The 24696-nt window shown below is 46.2% G+C and overlaps 1 protein-coding gene across 5 annotated transcripts in view; it reads left to right on the top strand.

The window, feature by feature from the left end:
• Positions 1-24696, top strand: part of Slc38a1 (solute carrier family 38 member 1) — a 66404-nt gene that overhangs the window by 17155 nt on the left and 24553 nt on the right. For all 5 annotated transcript variants that reach the window (XM_028869308.2, XM_028869306.2, XM_028869309.2 and 2 more), the window contains 2 exons: positions 10363-10438; positions 10765-10880. In XM_028869308.2, coding sequence (XP_028725141.1) covers positions 10363-10438; positions 10765-10880 — 192 coding nt within the window. The remainder of the gene's footprint in view (positions 1-10362; positions 10439-10764; positions 10881-24696) is intronic.

Genomic DNA, 24696 nt, shown 5'->3' on the forward strand with positions numbered 1-24696 from the left:
TTAGATAATAGCGATCGATAGGCCCACATGGCTTTGTGAAAGACTGTGGGGCAGAAATAGTCCGTGAGAAAGAAAAAGGTTGGGAGGAGGGCATAGAGAGCAGGGAGGGAGAGGCTGGCCTGGTACAAGTCCTTCCCACTCTTGAATCTGGGACTGTTAAATTATCAGGGTAGAACCACTTTTTAAATTTTATTTTCAATGACTTGAGGTCATCCCGGGACATCGTGACTTTTTATCTGGTTTTTATGGATCCGTAGCAGGAAGCCTTCCCTCTGCAGGAGTTAGTGGCACAGTCTCCCAGGATGCTGGAAGAGACTGGCGCCTGCAGGACTCCTTTTAAAAAAAAAGCTCGATTGGATGTGTGTGATGTCACGGTAAGATTGACAACCTGAGGGAGTTGGTTCCTTTTTTCCAGCATGTGGAGTCCAGGGATCAAACTCAGGTGGTCAGGTCTGGTGGCGGCAAGTGCCTTTTACCTGTGGCCCATCTCATCGGTCCTGGAGGACTGTTAATTAAAATGCCGTCAAGGGTACACTTTGTTAAGGCCACAGGGGAACAGAGATGGGAGGGTAAGCACACAGTCACAAGCAGGCATCTTTGTAGAAATCGTTTCTGACAGTCTGAAGTACATCCTGATATACCGTGCTGTGGAAAGCCCAGCCCAGGACTGCCATTATTTACACAGTTCCCTTTCCTTCCTGTAGCGAAGGTTAAGCCTCCCAATATAGACACTTCCTCATTACTGCCCAGTGTGTTTACAGTGTTAAGTGAGGTTTCTTTTTATTGGGATCAAATTTACTTACTCCTTCCGCCTTTTTGAGTGATCATTAATAGTTACTTCCTTCTTTCTCTTATTTATGTGTATGAGAATGTGTATGAGGAGTAGGTGCACATGAGTGCAATTGCCTGTGGAGACCAGAAGAGGGCGTCAGGTTTCCTGGAGCTAGAGTTACCTGTAGTTGTGAGTCTCCTAACATAGGAGCTGGGAATTGAACTTGGGTACTCCAAAAGAGCAGCAAGTATTCTTAACTACAGAGCATCTCTCTGGCCCCATAACTGCCATGCTATTATTATTATTATTATTATTATTATTATTATTATTATTACTACTGTTATTTGTAGCACAAATTCTAATTGGTCTTAATAATAAAAACCTGGAGTCAGATATCAGGGTGAAGGCTGAAAGATCAGAGAAGCAGAGCAGCCAGCCTCTAGAAAGATCCTCTAGGAATCCTCAGACTGAAAGGGCCAACCTCCTGTCTCTACCCGGAATTATCACTTCCTCTCTCCTCCTAGCCATATCACTTCCTGTTTCCTCCTCCCAAGTACTGGGATCAAAGGCATGAAATCCCAAGTGCCGGGTTTAAAGGTGTGTGCCACTACTGCCTGGCCCCTAGTGGTTAGCTCCACACTCTGATCTCCAGGCAAGCTTTATTTGTTAGAGCACAAACAAAATATTACCGCAATTATTGCTGTTATTATTATTATTGCTATTTTTTTTGGAGACAGGATCTGTGTAAACCTGGAACTCTCTATGTAAACCAGGCTGGCCTTGAACTCACAGAGCTTGAATCCATTTCTTGAATCTAAGTGTTTTGCCTGTATTGCCATGGATCCTTAGACCATCGCTCAAAATGGGCGTCCTCAAATGAGGGAAAAATCTGAGACTCAAGGGACCGGTCTGGGCCAGTCTAAATCTGTCCCTCTTCTCTGTCCTTCTGGTTAAAAGTCTAGGCTTTAATAGTCACATGTTGTCTGTGCATTGTACTCCTGGAGCATTCTGCAGCCACTGCTGACCTCCGCCCAACGGTGGAAAGTAGGCCATTTTGATTTTATAACAAAGCCACCTTCTCAAAGCAGTGTTACCTTGAGGACCTTAAAGGGAGTCCTTTATAACATTCAGCTTAGGGTCTACCCTTGAAGTTTAGAAGGTCTACTTACAAAGTATTGGGTTTCTAGGTGATTGCCACTTGCAGTAGGTGGAACACCCCTTGCTCACCCAGACGTGGGCCTCCCGAGGGGTGAGCTCACTTCCCCACAGACGGTGACTAGCCGCAGCTGGTACAGCAGAGCTTTCGCTGACGTTTCATGGAATTTTTGTCCCGCTCTCTCAAAGTTAGTGCCTTGCACTTCTGTTTTTTTTGTTTGTTTGTTTGGGTTTGGTTTTGGGTTTTTTTTTTTAACCTCATTTTATTTCTTCTCCTTTACTGACATAATTCAGAATTCTGGCTTCATTTCTGGTTTTGTTGTTGTTGTTGTTGTTTTTAAAGCTGTGCTAGGAGTTGAACTCAGGGCTTTGTGTAGGTCAGGCAAGAGCCTGACTACTGAGCTGGAGCCCCGGCCCTTACTTCATTTCTGGTTCTGACAATTAAACACCGCACATGGCCCATGAAGCAAGTAAAAGTAAACAAATGTTAAAAAACAAAGCCACCCAAACCCAGCCAGTGTTATTGAAGGCCCCATCGAGTGACCCGCGTTTTCTTTTCATCGGTGTATCCGTTCACCCTTGGTTCCAGCCCTGCCTGCCTGCCCTTTGCTCTGCCTGTAGCTAGCTCACATTCTGTGGGAAGGTGGGGCAATTATATCAATCTTCGAGAAGAAAGTTCCCCAAGCATGGAGCTCCTCCCTTTGTCCGGAACTAAAGAAAACACTGAAGATGATATTGATCTTGGCCGACAGGCCATCTAGCTCATAGCTGTACCTGGAAACTTCCCCAGATACAATAAGAATCATTTTCTGAGGTTTTTAATTAAGAGTAGAGTAGGGCCACTTAGGCATTCAAATAAATGCTTCCTGTATTCCAGGCCGGCTGTTTCTTTTATGCCCTAAGTTTTGCCAGATAGTGAGAAGCATAAGCTTGGGATGACCAGCCATCTAATCGGATGACAGCCGATTAGACCTTCCTCAGAGACATCTTCATGTATGTGTGAGACATCAAGGAGCTGGTTAAAATGCAGGTCCTACTTCAGGAAGTCTGGAGTGGGTCCTGAGATTCGATGTCTAGCAAGTCTGAACTGCTCTTTGGGTAGCCAGCTCTTACTGGAGCCTCTGTTTGAGCTCCCTGGGAAAGATGATCTCAGTCTTCGAGATATTAGTGTACTTATCACTGTACCTGAGACAGCGTGGACTTAGCAAATGGGTTTTGAAGAGACAGAGAGGAGGAGGATGGAGGGATGGAGAGAGACAGTGTAGCTTTGGGTTTAGATCTGTGTTGAATCCTGGTGTTGTCACAGACTTTGTGTGATTTTCCCTGGGAGACTCACCTATCACCCTGAGGCAGGCTCCAGGGCTGTCAGGAATCAGCCAAGCTGTACATTTGGTAGATTAAGAACACTGGCCCTGTAGGCACCTGTTGAGGTTCCAATTCCAGCTCAGCAGTTCAGGAATTAGCAATGTAACTTCATTCGGGTCATTTAATGTCTCTGAAATAGTACCAAGCCCAGTTAATTGTTATGAATATAGTTGAACGCATCCATGTAAAGCCCTTGGCCCCGCGTCTGGCCTGGTAGTTCTAAGCCTCTTAGTATGAGAAGTGTCTGCATCAATAAAACTGTAACCCTCTTTCTGGCCAGCACTCTGTGCCTCTCCACCCCAGGGAGCAATGATTTGCTTTTGGTTTTAATGATGGTTGTTATTGCTGTCCTAAGTTTGGTGAAATATTTGTAGGTTATCCTAAATTAGTGGTTCTCGACCTTCCTAAAGCTGCAGCCTTTTAATAGAGTTCCTCATGTTGTGGTGACCTCCAACTATAAAATTATTTTCGTTGCTACCTCATAACTGTAATTTTGCTACTGCTATGAATCGTAATGTAAATATCTGATGTGCATGATATCTGGTATGTGATCATTCGACTCCCAAAGGAATCACAACCCACAGGTTGATAAATGCTGTCTTATATATATATTTTGGAGACAGGGACTTGCTCTGTAGCCCAGGCTAGCTGGAACTCACTGTGTAGCCCAGGCTGGTCTAGAACTCATTTCTCCCACCTGATTGCTAGTGTTCCATGCTGATGCCACCACCCTGGCCCTGATCCCTTTTTATGTGTTTCTTCTTCCCTTCTCTTTCTCTGTAGAGTATCTGAATGTCAGGGAAAGGACTGGGAACCAGTATTAAAGTTCAACCACTCCTCTCTTTAGCATCTCTTGTGTTGCAGATCCTCAAACCCAGGATCATAATCTAGTGAGAACTCAGATGGTTGAGATTCTGGTCCAAGATTATCTCCCCACTTCCAAGTTTTATGAGCAAAGCACCCCCAGGTGATTCTCAAGGGAAGAAAGGAGAAGAGAAATCACGTAGCAGGTCTAGGGACCGTGTCTTAAATACCCTGTAGGCATGGTCTTGACCCTGGGGGAGGGAGGCAATCCTTGGCGGGCTTTCTGAGGGGCAGGGAGGAGAGGGGCCAGAGTGGAGAGTCCCAACATCCCAACCTTTTTGGGTATGTATGGGTGCTGGTTCAAGTCTGGCTACTTCCTCCTGGTAAGGGGTGATATGGGGGACGGGGGAGAGTCAGGATTCAGTGGGCTCATGCTCAAAAGGAGGTGTGGGTGAAGAAGCATTTGCTTAACTGCCATCCTGGAGACCACAGGGATCTGTTTCTTGAGGAAGCGGAGAAGGCAAGTTGCTAGGAGAAAAAAAAAATAGATTATTACCATCGGCCCTATGAACGTGGCTAGCCATGGGGAGCATCAAGACTGCCAGAAACAATGGTTTCTGGATAAAGATGGTTCAAGGATAAAGATGTGCCCATTTATCCTTGATAGCTGCCCACTTGAGTCTGGAGAGGTGGTACCAGCACTGATGTCCCAGGAGCTTGGGGGGATGGCGTGCTCCAGGAGTCCCTGAGCCATCAATCACCTCCTCTGTTTCCCTGGGGGGGGGGGAATCCCTCCACCAAGGATTATCTTTCTGTTGCACAACACGTTCTTAACCAGTCTGTTCATTTACTTTTAATATCAAGTCACAGCTTTACATTGCTTCTTCTCATATTGTATCTGATCATGACGCCTAGGTCCTTTTTCAAGGTTTTGTCACTTAAATCATCAGTTGTAGGGCTTTGTTTCATTTTGTTTTATTCCCAGAGCAGTTGGGTACTTGACGGTCCATCAAGTGCTGCTTTATGGGTACAGACTGACCCAGTGTAGACTCTTTTTAATAATAAGTCTGTATCTGAAAATCACTTGTCACAGATAGCTTCTCCCCGTACTTTCAAGCCAATAAAAAGAAGTTTTATGTCAATTTCAGTGCCAGAGGTCAGTGATTTTAAACAGCCAGTTGCCTTTTAAAAATGGAGAGATAAAACTTGTGGTGAAAGCTGTCTGACCTAGTTGTTTGAGTGGAATTTTCCATTACAAAAAGAAAGATTGGTTCTTTCTCTCTTTTTTAAGTTTACAGGAATACAAAGTAAAGACCAAAGAAAAGAAAAACCAATAAAGGGACTTCCTTTAAATACTTCATTCTAGAGCAGGGGTTCTCAACCTTCCTCACGCTGCGACCCTTTAACACAGTTCCTCAAGTCGTGGTGACCCCCAACCATAACATTATTTCCGTTGGTACTTCATACCTAATTTTGCTGCTGTTATGAATCGTGATGCAAATGCCCGGTATTTGACCCCCCAAAGGCGTCGGTGACCCACAGGCTGAGAACAACTGTTCTAGAGTCTGCAGTGAGTGCCAGGCCTGACAACCTGAGTTCTTATTCTGGTGGAAAGAGAAAACCAATTCCCCAAAGTTGACCTCTGACCTTCACATGCTGATGACATACACGTGTATGCACACAGATGGCGTGCACACACGCTGTCACACACACACACACACACACACACACACACACACAAAATACACACACCAAATAAATAAATAAATGAATAAATGTAATTAAATGCTCCCATCTTATAGGCTAAATTTTCCTGCAGCCTAAGGTAGTTCCTAATTACTAATTACTAATAGAAGATGCTTGCTTAGTTAGTAGGGGCCTCTTCTGAATTCCCATGTGGGAAGGTGCACACTTGGGGAGCTCAGTGACATTGGGCATCACCTGGTTCCCTGCATGGGTTCAGGGCACCGTGTATTCTACAGGTAGAGTAGGAAACAGGTCAGAAACGTCAGGTCACACTGCAACGTCAGAAAACTTGTGATAGTTGAGAGGTCTGAATTGGCTGGAGGGGACAGAGACCGCCTGCCTCTGCCTGCCGAGTGCTGGGATTAAAGGTGTGCACCACCACCCGCCTGGCTTTTACTTGTCTTGATCACCACCACAGCTGAACTTGGGAGGATCCTCTCGAGCCATAGGAGGAAGCTGTGATTGGAACTCTGAGGCAAAACCAAATTCAGCATTTGAAAGGCCCAGTGGAAAAGCCAGCTGTGGCTGTTTGAATGAGAATGGCCCCTGTAGGCTCATATGCTTGAATGCATGGTCCCCAGTTGATGGAACTGTTTGGGAAGGATTAGGAGGTGTGGCCTTGTTGGAGGAGGTGTGTGACTGGGCTTGGGCTTGAGGCTTGAAAAGCCCACACCATTCCCGGTCAGTTCTCTTTTCTTCATGTCTGTGGATCAGGATGTAAGGTCTCAGCTACTGCTCCAGCACCATGCCTGCCTGCCTGCTGCCATACCACGAAACCTACCACAATGGTCGTGGATGCTGACCCTTTGGAATCTTGAGCCCCCAATAAATGCTTTCTTTTATAAGTTACCTTAGGCATGGTGTTTTATCACAGCAACAGAAAAGGGACTACAACACCAGCAGAGATAATTGAGCAGCCTACTGCCATGCTGCAGTGAGTGAGGCAGGAGAGACAGAATGGGTGTTTTAATGTATCTTAACGGCCATGATTTGTACGTTAGTGCCCTTCTTGTCCTGAGCGGCCTCAGCACCCATCCCCTCCGCTTGCACAGGTGTTGGAGCCTGTTGAAGACCCCTCCTGCAATACTGCCTCCTGGCAGGCTGCTCCCACACCCCTCCTCTGCCCAGCTCTGTGAGACTTACTGGTGCTTTGATTGACTTGGTGAGGGAAGAAAGTGCTTGGGCTTTTCCTCTGTTTAAAAAACAATGGAAATAGCCAGACGATGGTGGCACACGCCTTTAATCCCAGCACTCGGGAGGCAGAGGCAGGCGGATCTCTGTGAGTTCGAAGCCAGCCTGGTCTCCAAAGCGAGTTCCAGGACAGGCGCAAAGCTATACAGAGAAACCCTGTCTCAAAAAACCAAAACAAACAAATAAAAATAAATAAATAAATAAAAAATGGAAATTTTCTTTGAAAGAGAAGCCTTCTCCATAAGAAAGGCAAATGGAGACTGGCTGGACCAGGCTACAGCAGATTTGAGTTTGTCATTAAATTTAGCCTGGTAGAGTCTATTGAGTAGCTCAAGCAGGAGTCTTTATTTGGACAAGCCCAACACCCACGTGCCCTTGGGCTGTCTTTTCCTGCCTCTCTGCAGCCAGACCTGTAAGCCTTCATTCTGTGGAAAGATTTAAAATGCTGAGGACCAAAACAGGGCCACATGAAGCGTTAGGGGCGATGCTACGCCAGTTATCTCAAGATCCTGTTGTTCTCCCTGCTGAGAACAAGCAATTCTGAGTCTCTGGCTTCTGCTTCTGAGTCTGTTCTGCCCAGTACTCTACCCAGCACTGCTTTTGCCTTCTCTGGTCTCCTATCTCATCTTTACTCTGGACATCCCCACACTCCTATACCAGTGTTAGCAGATGTGGTCTTTTCTCAGTTCGAACATAATCACTTATGTTTCAGGAGGCTGGTGTTTTCTTCCCTAAGTAAAGCAGGGTCTGTGGATGGCCACTTCTACGAAGCAAGGGTCTGCAGGTAAATTTGTCATATGTGTATACATGGCAGCCTTTGGCTTATTCTGATAAAACAATATGAACTTAGAGAGGGGATAGTGAAAGGTTTTTCCACCCTGACAAGCCTCTCTGTCAACGCAGCAATCCAAATCAGACCAAATTAGAAAAAGCCCAGGTTTAATGGGTAAAGCGTTCCTGGGTGATTCTCCGGCCCCACAGAGAGGAGACAGGGACAAGAGACTGGAAAAGCACGTGTCTGTTTTCTGGGATGCAGCTTAAATACCCTGTGGGAGTGGTCTTGAGCCTCTCTGGGGGAGGAGCTGTGTTTGGCGGGCTTTGAAGGGAGGGTTTAGGGAAAGAGATGGGGGAGGGGAGTTGAGGTGCCTCTTCTGCCAGAAAATTCCAGACTCTTTGGGCATATTGATGCCAGAACAGATAGCAAGACAGAACCAGGCCCCTTGAATTAAAGATGGAAAAGGCAGATAAATAAGATCGACTCTACAATTCACTTAAAAGAAACTTAATTGTGAAAATGTAGCATTATTCAAAAGAAATATATAAAATTCTAAGCACCGTTTAAAGATGTTTCTTTAAATTAGATTCAGGTCCCTTTAGATTTACTAATGAAAAATTTACTGTGACTCATTCTGACGATGGCTAGATAATTGAATTTCTCCAGAAGCGCTTGTCTTAGATAAGGTTGCTATTGCTGTGATGAAACACCATGACCAGAAAGCAAGTTGAGTGGGGCAACACTGCTTACTGGCTTGCTCCTCATGGCTTGCTGGGCCTGCTTACAGAACCCAGGACCACCAGCCCAGGGGTGATGCCACCCACAGTGGGCTGGGCCGCCCCACATCAATCACTAATTAAGAATGTGCCCTGCAGGCCTATCTACAGCTCAGATATTTATAGAAGCATTTTCTTAATTGAGGTTCCCTCCTCTCAGATGACTTTAGTGTGTGTCAAGTTGACATAAAACTAGCCAGCCCAAGGGCCAAAAATCATTCTTAAAATGATTTTAAGGGGCTGGAGAGATGGCTCAGAGGTTAAGAGCACTGACTGCTCCTCCCCAGGTCCTGAGTTCAATTCCCAGCAACCACATGGTGGCTCACAACCATCTGTAATGAGATCTGGTGCCCTCTTCTGGTGTGCAGGCATACATGCAGGCAGAATACTGTATATATAATAAATAAGTCTTAAAAATAAATTTTAAAAAATTGTTTAAAAAAATGTTTTTAAGGGGCCAATGAGATGGCTCTGTGGGTAAAAGCGTTTTCTGCCCAAGTCTGTTGACCTGAGTTCAGTCCCTGGAATCCATGTCAAGATGGAGAGAGAGAACTGACTCCACAGCGTTGCCCTCTGACCTCCACACGCACACCGTGACACACGTGCCATGGCACACGGGAACACACTCACGCAGGTCTGCACACCCAAACAAGAAAAGGATGCAAGCATCGGTTTGTCTGTGTAGGATTTTTCTTCGACAGAAGCTCTCCTTTAAGGCTGACTTTTTACAGATTGCAAATTTAGATGATAAAGTTCTGAAACTCTCCCTGGATGCGCTGTGTCAGCCTTGAGAACGCTTTGTGTTCTGTGTAGCTGTGTCTGTGTGGCATGCTGGAGTTCCTTCTGCTGTCTGGGTCTTACCCATCCCAATTCAAGCTCCTCCCCTGGGAGAGGAATGACTGACCTCTGCCGCTCCTGTTCTGAGCTGGGTGTTGGATCTACTTCCTGTTGCACCCTCCCACAGCTGCCTGAGAGTGTGACTCCCATTTTACAGATGAGAATCCCAAGGTGGCATGCCCAGGCCCTTGGACCTCGTCAGAGTCTGAATTCAAATCCTGAGTTTCTCCCTATTTCCTTAAGTCCCCAGCCTTGACTCTTCACTGTGGCCGACTTGCTCTACCAAAACCTCCCAGTGTCGGCCCTGATAGCCTAGAGATCTCTCACGGCCCCTGCCTCTGCTCCTGTGTCTTGCACAGAGCTGGTGCTGACTCAGCGTTTGCTGGCGGAACAGCTGCTGTCTTTTTAGCAGGGGAGCAGAGGTTCCTGTTTGTGACCCTACGGTATGGTAGGATCTGAGCTCGGGAGGAATCTTGCCTTCAGTATTCTTTCTAATACCAGGTGCATAGTATGGCTTTATCTGATTTTCTACTTAGCGAAAAATCTGCCTAAAAGCTAAGCTTACATTGTGTGTGGCGTTTTGCTTTACTTTGAAAATGATTCAAACTGTATAGCTCTTTTGTAGCTTACAGTAATCTTTCATCTCATTCAAGTTAACAACTGTTGCCTTTTTTGATAGTAAAGTGAGAGAGAAAAATGAGTGAGGAAGGACCTGCCCTGGGAAGGCTTAGAGTTTATTTAATAAGAGAAGAATGTAGATCATGTATGCACACACACACACATTCACACACACCTTGAGGAGATGTTGAATAAGATGATTTTAGGCATCCAACTGACAGCTTGTTGTGTGCAGTGTGTTTTGGGAAAGAAATCATTTAGCATTGCTGCTTAAACTCTTGTTCACTAGCATAAAGGTAAAGGTGTTCTGTGTGTCTTTTCAGCAAGTTCATCTCGGACCGCGAAAGCAGACGAAGTCTCACCAACAGCCATTTGGAGAAAAGGAAATGTGATGAATACGTAAGTGTCATCGGTGTGCTCCCTGACTCTAACCACACGATGGGGACAGTGCTTCTGTGTGTGTCGTGCAGTATAAAAGCATATGTGCTCACTGGAGGACACCTCAGATGCATGCGGACAGCATTTTAATTCACCTAGCACAGCGCTGAATCTTACTGTGCCACTGGCTACATTTTCTCATGCAACCCATTAAAACAAATCAGACTGCAAAGAAAGTTCTGTAGTTCCATTTCCCTCTGGGTTCTTGGTAGCATTTGAAAGGCTTTGGCTTGAAGAACTACCTTGAGACCATGTGCTTAGTGAGGATGTTTGTTTCTGCTGTTCAGATCCCAGGAACGACCTCCCTGGGCATGTCTGTTTTTAACCTGAGCAACGCCATCATGGGCAGTGGGATTTTGGGACTCGCCTTTGCCCTGGCCAACACTGGAATCCTCCTTTTTCTGTGAGTATTGACATGACCATGCATTCTGTTTTACATCTGTTTATGTATGCTTCCTGTCGGGTCCCAAAGAAATCCAGGACAAGTGGCTAACTGTGGTGTCTTAGCTTACCAAGATCATGCTTGGCCTCTAGCTCACTCACTCAGTACCTGTGGCCCCTCCCAGCATTCTCACCCCACCCACCCCCAGCCCTAAACCTCCTCAGCCCAGGGGGCGTCCCTTCCCTTCCCCCAGCTTCTCAATCCTGTGTAAACCTGCCAGTTCAGCCTTGCCCTCTCTGGCTCCGCTCTCGATTCTCTCTTGATTCTCTCGTGGTCTTCTTTTGTCTCTTTCTCTTCCTCTCTTGATCCCCGCACCCACACCCTACCTCACGGCCCGGTTCCGTCTGACTCTTCCAGATGCCTCTGGCTCTCCCCTCCCTCTTCTCTATAATAAAAACCTCCTTCTCAACCGTACCTAGGAGCGGTCACGTCCCATTTTCACTCACTTCCTTTATCACACAGAAAAAAAGAAATGGAAATGTTTCTCAACAGTTTTTATTTGTTTGCTTATTTATTAATTTGGCTAAGGAACCAGAACACACTTTCAGGTTCGTTTGAACGCCTTTCAGGAATACACTTAGTCCCTACAAGAAAGAAGAAATTCTTTCTTATTAACCGAAATGCCGAAACTTGCATCTGTAAGGACTGAAACATTCAACATTAGCCTTCACGTTTTTGTATTTGTTATTTTGGGGCTCCAGTTGTCGATGTAAATCTCAGCCACATGGTCACAATATTAAAACAGGTTTAACCCAGACTTCGGTCACTCTGGCGTTTGAGCTGCTTTGGAGCATGTACCGTGCTCGAAGGTAATTGCCTATGTGTTGTGGTAACTAATCCCAGATGGTACCAAGGGATTGTTTGTTTTGGAGACAAGTGGCTGGTGTCCACCTCTCCTCAGAGGCAGTGAAAACGTGGAATTATCTGTTTGCGTAAGTTTGTCTGGAACTGTTAGGTGGGGCTTGGCAAATATTCTCAGTTGGAACTTGATTGAAATGGACTTCCTGGAAAATTGTCACATGTCTTGCCTCTTGACACTCACACTCAGGTGTCCGGGAGGTCACACCCCCTGCCGCCACATTGGCCTGCTCTGTGCTCCTCTGGTCCTTTCAAGGGGAACTTTGTTTTATTGGAAGCAGTGACCAAACCGGCCAATTAGTGTATATACACACACACACACACACACACACACACACACACACACACACACACACACACTTCATATGTATATGTGATCTGCATCATGAGCCAGGTGCCAGGTTTACAAGTAAAATGGTGATATTGGACAATACACTTTAATGGTGATTTTTTTTTTTTTATTCATGAAACTCTGAACCTCTGAAGATGCCACAGACATACGTAGGTAGTTACAGTTGATTTTCGCTGTATGTCAAATGAGGCATCTGTGTTAGCCCCACCCCCACTCCATCTCCTCTTCTACACACTGGTACTGTCTTTTTTTTTTTTTTTCTTCTGTGTAACAGTCCTAGCTGTCCTGGATCTCACTCTGCAGACCAGGCTGGCCTCGAACTCACAGAGATCCTCCTGCCTCTGCTTCCCCCAGCCTCAGTGGTGCTATCTTAAGCAGCTACCTGGGCCCCTCTGAGATTTGGTTCCCTGGACAAGGAAACTTTGTTAGGAGTGTCACACAGCCCTGTCAATCTCTAAAGCCCCATGGCTCTGCGGCTTTCCAGTCATTCCAGTGCCAGCCATCTATTTACTCAGAAACGTGTATTTCATCAATTGCCTTTGCTTTTTCTCTTTTTTACATTAAAACTATTTACTATCAGTATTATTGTGTGTGGGCTTGTGCGTGAATATGGAAGTCCGAGGACAACTCTGAAGTTGGTTCTCCACCCTTACAGGGTCTGGGGATGTGACTCCGGTCATCAGGTTTGTGTGAAGCAAATGCCTGAACTCAATGAGCACTCTCATGCCCCAGTGTTCTTCCTCTTAAAAATCCGCAGTAACCTATCAAGTTATGTGTGGACACGGTGTTAAGTATCCACATGGCCACTCGTGAAGCTCTGACTTTGCACCAGGTCTTTAGGGAGTCTGTGTCAACCGTAGGGGAGTGGACTGTCACTAGTCGTCTGCTCTTTCTGGATTTGCTTCCTTGCCGTTGTTACTGAGACACAGACCCCCTGAACGATGCTTGTGTCGTACCTGTGTCTTTGATGGGCAGCCCGAGAGCCAACGCTCTCTGTGTTAGCAACAGTTTGCCTTCAGGATTTTGAAGGAGTTGCAGCCTGGCCTTCCTGGGACAAGGTCCCATGTGCTTTTCACATGAGGTCTTTTCTGCGCAATCTGGTTTGGGTTTTCTTTTTACTGGGCACACACTGCATGTCCTTGTCCCCACTGTCCTGCAGGTCCACGGTGTCGCCTTGACGTGAACATTTCTTCACTCATATCAGGCCCTTGGGGCGTCTCTTTCATTTTGTTTTGTTTTCTTGTCTTTATTTTTGGGATAGGGTCTCTCTCCATAGCCCTGGCTATCCTGGAACTCACTGTGGAGACCAAGCTTGTCTCAAACTCACAGAGATCTGCTTGCTTCTGCCTCCCTAGGGCTGGGATTAACGGCATTCACCACCACACCTCATCGTCTTCTTCATTTTGAAATTCAACCCATGACCTTCCATTTGGGGACATTTTCTTACATGATTGTGTATTGAGGTATCTTTTTTCCCCCACCTCTAATATTTCACTGTCCTTTCCAGACTGTCAATTTTCCTTCAATCCTTTACTGGTTATTTTACATCTGCTGGTCTTTTCTTTGGGAGAAGCCTCTAAACTGTTCCCTTCCAGTATCTCTTGGCTCTTCGTCATGGTTTCGGCCTCTTCTCTGAGGACTCTAACAGTAATTCTTCTCCATTGTGGGAAATTTCAGACAAGTAATGGAGTAAAAGATTTTCATGTACCCTTCCTTCCACAACTACACATTTTTTGGTCACCTCCACCCCTAGATTTCCTGGAAAACCAACCCACCACACCACTTTATTCATATACATGTCTATGTATAGCTCTAAAATGTAAACACTATAATGTCATAGCTAAAACCTACAGGTAATGGTTCCTTAATATACCCAACGAACATTAAAATTGCGCTGGTTTGTAGTTTTTATTTTATTGCAATGGCGTCTTACTATGTAGACACCTGGCTATTGGCAGAACTCACAGGGATCTGCCTGCTTCTGCCTCTCCAGGGATGGCAGGTGTGTACCACCACAAACAGAAGCCATCAGGTTATTCAAACAAGGTCTGTAGAATGCAGTTGGCTGATGTGTCTTAAATCTCTTTTAATTTATTTAGGTTTCCCAATTCTCCTTTTTCCCCCACGGGATTCATTTATTGGGTAAACTGGGCCATTTCCCTGCCATCTGTATTTGCTGACGGAGCCCCATGCTCCCAGTTGACTTTTGTTGGTTGGATGCAGCCTTCCATTTCACGTGTTCCTCAGCATTGGATGGTGCTTCCATTTCAGCCCTGGTCTAGAAGGGGAAACGAGGCTAAGTTGAGCCTGGCACACATGTAGGGATTGTAGGTAGTAGCTTCCCTTGAGGTACTTACAGAAGTCCTTCCCTCCAGGGACCACCAGTGTGGGTTCTGTAGGATGCTCCTCTTTGGCTGTTCAGATTATCCTACCTGCAGGGCATGGCCATGGCTGCCATCTTTGTGGGGACCAAAGCGATAGGGAGAATGTCCGGACATGCATGTGTTCCTGAATATCCAGTTTGTGGATGTAGAGTCCATGCTTGTTCCCTTCCTCGATACTATGTCTGTCTGTCTGTTTTAAAGAAAGGTCTCACTGTATAGTCCAGGCTGGCCTCAACTTGCACTCTTCCTGCCTCAGCCACTTAAATGCTAGGATTATAGATGTGTGCCACCACGCCTGGCTAGACCCATACTATGTGTTGACCAACATCTTCAGACTTTTGCCAAAACAGAGGAGGAACAGCTGGTCTTCTTTATGGCATATACTTGCGGTGGTGGTGGTGGTGGGGTGTCTAGAAGCTTCTTCAAGGAAATTAAAGCTGCTCGGCATACTTTTGGCCCACTTTCCCATTGCCACTGGCCTCTAGGAAAGTTGCCAGTACCTTTGGAGGATTTTGGTGTGATCTAGATTGGCCTTGGCCTTCTCGCCTATCAGGTCAGGTTCCAGCTCTGTCTGCTCCTCCTCCAAAATGCTGTTGTCTTATGTGTTACTGATTTAGCAATTTAATAGGAAATGAAAGAGTAAAGTAAAACAAAATCCTGTCAGTGGGCTTTCGTGTGGGAACAGGAGTAAATCCTTGAACCCAATCTACCATTCCTAGAAAAATCAATGACTTTTAATTATACTAGCTTAGGGATGACTGATCTCCTCCACTGCCTTTTAATCACTGGAAGAAGCTAAGGATTGGGTAAACAGCGCTTAGTGCTGAAGGGAGCGGGTTCCCCTAGATGAGGCTGTTAGGAGTCATTTTATTTGACGCACCTGGAGAGCAAGCGCAGCCTATCACACCCCAGGGTGGACTCTCCTGAAGGCAGCTGTAGAAAGACGCAGAAGTTTCTCACAGACCATGGGACTTTGTGGCTTCAGAACAAGGAAGCAGGGCTGTGTTTTAAAGCCAGCTGCTCCTGCTGCTCACAGCCAGCAAACCGTTGGCAGGCCAGGGAGGCTCAGGCATCAGCTGCTCCAGGGCCCTGGTCCAGGCTCACTGGCCAGCAGACAAGGGAGTCCAAGACTGCCTGGGCTTTAGAGCCTCAGCCGGGGAGGCTCCTCCCTGTCGCCCTGCAGCTGGGTGTGGAGCTCTTCACTGGGCCCTTTGGGAACATCTTGGTGTGATTTCTTTTTCTTGGATGAGCTTCAGGTTTAGTTTTGGGCCAAGCATAATGGCTGCCGTTACCATGTACCACACCTTATTCAGTTAAACTCAACGGGTTCCGCCCTGTTAGAAGAACGCCGTTAAGTTTGGGATTTTGTTGAATTTGGGGTCCTTAACATTACATTCAGGGGCAGTGGTGGCACACGTCTTTAATCCCAGCGCTCCCCGGGAGGCAGAGGCAGGCAGATCTCTGAGTTCAAGGCCAGCCTGGTCTACAGAGTGAGTTCCAGGACAGCCACCAAAACTACACAGAGAAACTCTGTCTCAAAAAACCAAAAAAAAAAAAAAAAAAAAAAAAAAAAAGAAAACAAAACCACATTACATTCAGGGAACAGGAAGTATGCTGGTGAGGATTCTCAAAGTATGGCTTAAAGAAATGATTCATTTTCTGCGGGAAACAAAATGGGCTAAAGCTATCACAGAATCCAGTTTGCCCCAGGAGATCCAATGAAGGAGTCACTGCAGAAGAGACACACTGTTATTTCTTCTTTATCTCTCGTCTTTTTATAAGCATCCCCCTATCTTCATCTTAGCAAAACCAAGAGTTAGAAATCAGTTCTGAGGGCAGCTCAGCAGGGAAAGGCACTTGCCGCCAACCCTGATGGTCTGAGCTTGATGCCCTTAGGACTCCCATGGTGGAGGAGAGAACCAGCTCTGCAAGTTGTCCTCCGACCTCCACATGTGCACTGTGGGATGTGCTCCCCTAAAATAAACTGCAATAATAATAAATGCAATAATAATAATAATAATAATAATAAAATCAGTATCGAGCTGATCATCAGTACTGGTGGCACCTGCTTGTAACCCAGGACTCAGGGATGCTGAGGCAGGAGGATCCCAAGTTGGAGGCCAGCCTGGGTTACATGGCAGGACGTTGTCTCAACAAATAGCCCCTAAAAACCAAAAATACAATTCCATCAAGACTGATATGGAAGGATGGTGTTTATTTTATATTTTTACACTTTTTAAATATCTTTGTTAAAGGCATACATTTTTATAGGAATTGAATCTCTTTAGGATATATTGTTTTCCATAGCACTAAATAAATGAAATATTAAGTGACAGAATCTGGTGAAACAATAAACTTCATCCTTTTCCATAACATCTTAGCACATTTTACCATTTCTTATTTTAACAATATTACCTTTAAACTAGTAATCATTTTGGGCTTAAAAAAAAAAAAAAAACTTTATTGAGCTGGGTAGAGCGGTGCATGTCTTTAATCCCAGCATGCAAGAGGAGGAGGCAGGGGGATCTCTGAGTTGGAAACCAACCTGGTCCACATAGGGAGTTCCAGGCCAGCCAGGGCTACATAAAAGAGAAACCCTGTCTCTGTCTGCCTCTCAGATTTATGCTGCTCATCTGGCTTTTACTCGGGCTCCAGGGACTGAATCTAGATTGTCAGCTTTGCACAGGAGGCTTTTTTTTTTTACCTTTTGTACCATCTCCCGAGCCCAGCACTTAAGCTGGAAACCATGAAGAATAGACAGATAACTTCCAAAATCCCAGCCCACTGGAGACTGTGAGTTTGTAAGCAACCCTTTGCACACGTTACTTTTCAAACAACACTGTAGTCTGTGCAAAAGTAATAGTTCCAATTTTAATTTGGTTATAACGACAGATATTTGTGGGGTTTTGCTCTCTGAGAAGTTAGTCTCCCTTGGGTAGGGGCTGTGGAAACAATAAGGGTCAGGCTTCTAAAGCCACATTCTTCAAAGTGGTGTGTAGGAGGAGCTGCGGCATTGGTACCGGCCCCGAGGACTCCAGGGCCGCTATGAGGGGTGAAGGAGTGTATGGTTTGTGTGCATGTGTGCATATCTACGTACGTGGGTGAGAAAGGATGCTGACAGTGCCTGTCGTGCCTGGCAGAGTAAGCACGTTGTAGTCAGTATTTGCTAGAGTACTGGGTTAATAGTCACTAAGTACTTATTTATTGCACAGTAACTACAGGTAAATATTCACACCATATTATCCTGTTTAATCCCCACCACCAACACTATGGGTTAAGTATTAGTTCCATTTAACTAACCCCCTGAGCTATCCCCACAAGCTTAACTGAGGCTTAGTAACTATCCGTGCCAGTGAGTTAGAATATGGGGAGCCAGGATTCCATCTAGGCTTGTGGGAACTGAAACAGGGGACTGCCCCTCACTGTTGCCGTCCTTGGGAACCAGATGTGTTATTAATGTATTGGAGGAAATACAGCCTTACCAATGGATGTCGGTCAGTTACTATTTACTTCCTAATTATGTAGCTTTAGGATGATGAAATCATCAGCATCCCGGGATGATCTTGCTAATGCTCCTTTAAGATCAGGACCCTCCACAATAAAGGAACCAGTTTTGCAGTGTTAGATGTTGCAACCTGCAGATCTGAGGCAGTTAGATTCCGAGCAGCAGCAGATAAACTCCATGCCTAAAGTGCATTGCAAAACAATAAGCCTCTAAACTGCATGTGGCTGTATAAAGTACTTTTCTGCTCCTGTGATGAAAATATTATGACTAAGGCTAGAAAGGGTTTATTCGCGCTTAAGGTTCTAGAGTGGTTAAGAGCCCACCATGATGGGGAAGTGGAGCAGCAAGTGGCGGCCGTGGAGGAGGAGAGCTCACATCTGTTACCACAAATGTGAAGTAGGAAGAAGGAAGTGGAACTTGAAGAGGCTTTCCCCTCAAAGCCCGCCCTCGGCTCCTCAAGCAAGCCTGTACCATCTACACCTCCCCAAACGGCACCATCAACTGAAGACAGTATTCAAATGCCCAAGACTGGAGGAGACATTTCTCACCCAAACCACCACGGTGGCTTTCACACAGTCTGCCTGGTTTCCCTTCCAGTCAGTTTAAGATCTTCTACAGCGCCCTTGCAAAGAAGCAACTGAACTTTTCGCCATTTATTGTTAGTCACAGGTTCCACCGAAGATTGTGGTCCACCAAAGATCCATCTCTTCTTAAACTGTCATTATTACTTGTGTGTACATTCCCAAAAGGCGGAGTGATGGAACCATGATAATTTTGCCCTAAGCAGAGGATGGTTTATGTGCTACATATCAAATTATTTTTGTTAATGCTAAGTCGTCATCTCTGGGCACTCCCTTCAGGAAAGACAAATACGTAATATAAAAATGGAGTGGTTAAATAGAAGTCAACAAGGAGACCTCGCTCTTCCGGATGATGCTAGGAGGTCCATGGGTATGGTCAGATCCATCTCCCTTCTTGTCAATCGGTTACTTGTTTTTTAAAATTCTTTGAGTTATAGTCACAGTTCCTTAGAAATGATCCGAAGAGAAAAATGTTGTTTTGCTGGCAGCAAAACCCGCCGGCATCAGAGGCCCTTGTTTGGGAATAATGACACTCGAGGGGGAGAAGGGGCACAGTCAGCTTGCCAGCATTCGGAATTCATGTAGAAAGGACAGGGCTAGAGCCGTTGAACTCTATTGAAAGTCATTGGCTTTAGAAGCTCTTCAGAAATAGAGAAGTGCTCACAATGAGGGCCTGTTTTGTAAACAGAGGGAGCTGGCCTGTGTAGGAGATGGGTCCCAGGCATTATTTTCAAAAGTTGAACACTGATTGCTTAGCTTGGGTCATCCGAGATGCCTCTGACAAATTGGTTCCAAGAATTGGATTCTCTGGGTCTCAGATGGGAGCCTCTGTGTGTGTGTGTGTGTGTGTGTGTGTGTGTGTGTGTGTGTGTGTGTGTGTATGCTTCTGTGTGCTGTGCATGGACGTGCACAAGACTTCACCTTGCTTAGACTGTCGCCTCTGGTGCTTTAGTCCATCAAGAGCATAGCACCATGGCTTCTGTCTTGTCCTACTGTATCTTTCTTAGCTTGCAAGAGACAACTATGTGGTCTTTAGTCTTCACCCCATTATTCAGCTCCACGATGCATGGAATGCTTTTCTGTTATCTCTGGCTCACTGTAGACAGACCATGCATCAGCCCAGCAGGGCAGGTTAAGTACAGTCTGGAGATATGGGTTTGCAAAGCTAAGTTAAATTTCATCTCCTAGAGCAATAGCCAACTTAATAGAAAGGAAAACTGCTCCTGTGTAGCCCAGTTAGTTTTGCCTTGCTCTGTGTTAGACGCATGGCATCAGAGGTCAGCATCCATGTTAAGGGTTGGCACACAGTGGCCGACAGAACGTCATCACAGTATCTACTTGAGAGTGGCCTTTATTTTTTTAAAAAAAAAGAATATAGAGAAGACAGCCATATACCATGCATGATTTTATAGAATTCCAAGAATGTTACGTTGTCACCTTCCATTTATAGATGAAGAAATTGAGATTCACAGAAGTTAACTGGCTCTTCTAGGGTGACCATAATTCCTGGGGGTAGGGATCATATCTGTTGTGCACCCCTGGTCCACTTTGTGTCCATGGGCACATGTACAAGTTCCCATCAAAATGGAGTGAGGGAGGACATGCGGATGGAGCCCCCCACATCCAGCAGGCTTCTGGAACTGGACTCTAAACCCAGTCTAAATCATTTCACTTGTTATGAGGACTTTATCTGTCATGAAAAGTTACATCTTCAGAGGCTGAAAGTGGGGTGGGGGGAGGCACGTTATTTTAAAGGGTAGACATCTAGGTTTGAAGAGAAGAGAGGCCAGTTGTCCTTGTAGGATCAGGAGGAGGAGTTAGGACAATGTCAGCAGTTACACATTAAGTCCCACACAAATCCACAGTCCTCTACCCACTGCCAGAAAAAAAATGGGAAATGATCATAAGGAGTGGCTTGCTTTTTTAGCCAGTACAACTTCCTCCTCCAAGCTCAGGCCTCCTGCTTTCTGTCTTCACACCTCTTTTGAACACCCCTTTCTTTGTAGGGTGATATTAGATTCAGACATCAGTGAGATGGATTTTGCTCTCTGGATTAAAAATAGCTAACCCACCATGGGGCTAGTTCAAGGTCAATTTTTCGTGAAAGGATTTAGACTAGACTTGTCCACAAGGAAACACATGAAAGGTGTTGGATGGGTAATTGACTTCCGCTTGCTCCTGGGCCAGCCTATTAAAACCATGGTTCAAGGCTCTCCATTGTGTAAATAGTACAAGTAACCGCACACCACCGGATCCTAGTGTGCTGATCCTTTGGCTCTCCTACTTTGGGCAAAATGCTTAACCTCTATGCTTCAGTGACCTGTAAATAGGACCAGGGATGGTAACACTTGAGAAGTGAAATACAAACCATGCTTAGGATGAACACTCCAAAGCTTGTTTTTGTTATTAACCAATAAAGTGCTTTATTAATTATATTGGGGATCCCATTACATTAAAGGTCTAAAAAACTCCTTTGCATGTAAGAGGAATTTGAGTTCTTCAAACATTTAAAATATTCATGTGAATTAGAGACTGAAAAACCTGTCCTTATTGCTTTCAATGTGTGTGTCCTTCCCATTGAGTTCCCGGTGAATGAAGTCCTCTGTGTCCCTTGCCTCTGCACTTACACTTTGCACCAGGGCAGGGGCCACCACTGCTGGAACCCCCTGAGAACCTGTAGTCAGCATCTCTTTTCCTAACCACTTTCAATGTCCCGATCCCTCACTTCTATCCATCCCTTGTCCATACTCAGTTTTCCTGTTTTGAAGATTTATTATTTTAAAGGGCGGGGGAAGGTGGTGAGTGAGTGTGTGTGTATATGAGTATGTGTGTGAAAGTTTGTGTGTTTGAGTGTGTATGTGTGTGCGTATGAGTATGTGTGAGTGTGTTAGAGAGTGAGTGAGTGTGTGTGTGAGTGTATGAAAGTGTGTTAGAGAGAGAGTGTGTGAGTGTGTGAAAGTGTGTTAGAGAGTGAGTGTGTGTGTATGAGTATGTGTGAAAGTGTGTGTGAGTATGTGTGAAAGTGTGTGTGTGTGTGAGAGAGAGAGAGAGAGAGAGAGAGAGAGAGAGAGAGAGAGAGAGAGAGAGAGAGAGTGTACACTTATGAGTGCAGGTGACTGGAGGCCATAGATGTCAGATCCCCCAGAACTGTAATTACCAGACAGTTGTGAGCAACCTGATGTTAGTGCTAGGAACCGAACCATGGTCCTCTGGAGGGAGGACTGCAGACCCTTAACCCCAAAACATCTCTCCAGCCCTGCCCCCATTTTTCTTTTCCCATGCCAAGATCTCTATCGCATGAGCCTGGAAAATCCCCAGATCTGAGCCTGCCCACCAGACAGCCAGGCATCAATTTCAGTTCTTGGTCTCTGCCCTCAGCCGGGTCCTCTGTGCTGTCTGCCCTCCTGCTATTTCCAGTTCTCAACAGAGACTCCAGTCTGAATAGGGATGTGACAGAAGAGCGGCGGAGGATGGGGGGTGGGGTTAGTGGAGATGAAAGGTGGGTGGGGACTAGAGGTAGCAGCCCTCAAACGGAAGCCAGCAGCAGAGGAGGAGCGCCGGGAGAAGGTGAATGGCCAGAAAGCAATGAGTGTTTCCTTCTGGTTGATCCATTTCTGTTCTACTGGATTTAAAAATCTTTCTTACAAAGCTGGGCGGTGGTGGCGCACACCTTTAATCCCAGCACTCAGGAAGCTGAGCCAGGTGGATCTCTGTGAGTTCGAGGCCAGCCTGGGCTACAAAGCGAATTCCAGGAAAGGTGCAAAACTACACAGAGAAACCTTGTCTTGAAAAACGAAAACAAACAAACAAACAAAAAAAAACTTTCTTACAATACCCTACCTCAACCAGCAGACTGACTGAGCTTTTAAGTGAGGGGTGTGGGTTGCTGGGAAACAGAACGTGTCCCACAGACTGCCTGTGCTTTGGTTCGGTTTCTGGGTGAGCTCTTCTGCCCACCTCATCAAAGCTAGTAAAGTTGTTTTCTACTGCTCCCTGGATGTAAAAGGGAAAGACTTAGCTGTCTGGTTGTCAGCACAGAAGAGGCCAACAACATGCCACTTTCCTTGGTTGTTCTAAATCCAAACTGATACACCACCAGCTGTTCCCGCCGCCGCCGCCGCGCCACTGGGGTTCAGCTCTGACGAGATGCAGGCTGTGCATCCGATGTGCATTCCTGGTGAGGTGGGCACCAAGGTCACCTTGGCTCCCGAGAAGGGCTATCACAGGCGAACAGTGAGTGACAAAGTCTGAGGATTACAGGGAGACTGAACGTTCAGAACAGACAGGCGAGGGTGAGGTGGCGATTTCTACCCTGTCCTGGTAACCCTCGGAGCCCTCAGAAAACCTCCAGCAGGCAGAAGGCAACAGAGAAACCCCACATACCCCGGAAACAACACCTGTAATGAGGTGGCCAAAATTTACCTGATAAATACAACCTGAACCTGGAGAGAATTCTCCAGAACCCTTGACATCCCGGGGACTGTTCAGTCTGTGGGCTGCAAGGTTGATGATGATGGCCGCCACCCCCGTGACAGCATGGAGGACATCAGCATGGTACAGTGGGTTGCCCAGCTAGTTAACAATGGAAAATAGTTCAATATAGAACATCTGACAGGGGAAAAAAAAAAAAGAGGGAAAATTACCTAGTGTGGTGATGCTCAAAGCCTGGCAGAGGCATTGGGGAGGGGTGTAAGTAATGTTTAAATATACACCTGCATGAAGAAGGAAGCTTAAAGGAGTTGAGCAGAAACATGGACACCGTCCGGCTCTTCCCAGAGCCCGTCGGTGTCTCACGGCAGTGGTGATCGGGCGATGGGTGCTGCCTTTCTTTACACTCTTTCCTGTTCCCAGTAGCTGAGCTGGGGTGTCGGATGGGCATCTCTCGGCAGACAGCGTGGCAGGGGTATAGATGTGTCATATTATGAGAGTCAGGAACAACTGAGATGTGTCTGCCACAGGGCCAGAGCTGGGCTGTATGTCTCACCGTTGCGGGTGTGGTCCGTGGACCTCCAGCATCGGCGCTTCTGGGAGGCTTGTTAGGAAGGCAGAAGCCGAGGTCCCTCTCCGGACCTGCCGGATAGACCGTTCATCTTATCCAGACCTGCGGGTAGTTCCGCAGTGTGGGGCAGACTTTGGCAAGACTCGGCAGGGAAGGGCAATCTGTTTTTCAGAGAGGAGCAGGTCCTGGAGGAGGTGCAAGCTCTCAGCTGGGTGGCAGCCCCAGATACCCCCACCTGAGCTACTTTTGGCTTCACAGCAGTGGCTGCTGTTTTATCCCCCTCTCCTCCAAGGGCTCAGCTGCTGAGGTGGGAGTGTTGGCAGCACTTGGCTGTATAATTAGACCTCTACAATCCAGTGTCACCTCTCCTAAGGTATCATGACGTACTTGTTTGTGATGGTGGCTCAGGGGTACTTTACCATCAAATCTCCCAATTTAAAGAGGAAGTTTACCCAGTTAAATCGTGATATCACCATGATCACTGTAAATATTCTAGTTCCTTCTGTTGTTACCACCTTTCTGTTTCATCCACATAAACTTAAAAGTGGTGTTTATTATATCACCTGTACAATCTTTTTCAAATGTGTGTGTTCATTTACATGTATGTCAGGACTGCACGTGCACATGCATGCGCACGCGTATGTAGATGCCGGAGGCGCTGACATTGGGTGTCTACCTCAGTCAGTCTCCACGTTAGATGTTAAGGCAGGGTCTCTCACTTGGTCTCAGTGTTCACCAGTTCAGCTAGTCTGGAGAGTCAGGTTGCTCTCCGAATCCCATCTCTGCCCCTGGAGCACTAGGGTATAGCTGGACTGTCACACCTACCTACCATTCAGGTGGGTTCTGGAATTCTAAACTCCAGTCCTCAGAGAAGGACTCTACCCACTGAACCATCTCCCGTCTCCTGTCTGTACAATCTTTACATGTCAGAGAAGTCTAAGGAATTGCTGCCCTGTCAGTGAGATTCGAAACAATGACATACACATTTTTTAAAGATAAGTGGGGCTGGGGAGATGGGTTAGGGGTTTAGAGCACAGCTTGCTCTTCCAGAGAACCTTGGTTCAACTCCCATCCTCCCATCAGGCAGATCACAATTGT

The sequence above is a fragment of the Peromyscus leucopus genome, chromosome 20 (genome assembly GCF_004664715.2).
Source record: "Peromyscus leucopus breed LL Stock chromosome 20, UCI_PerLeu_2.1, whole genome shotgun sequence".
In the NCBI taxonomy this organism is placed as follows: Eukaryota; Metazoa; Chordata; class Mammalia; order Rodentia; family Cricetidae; genus Peromyscus; species Peromyscus leucopus.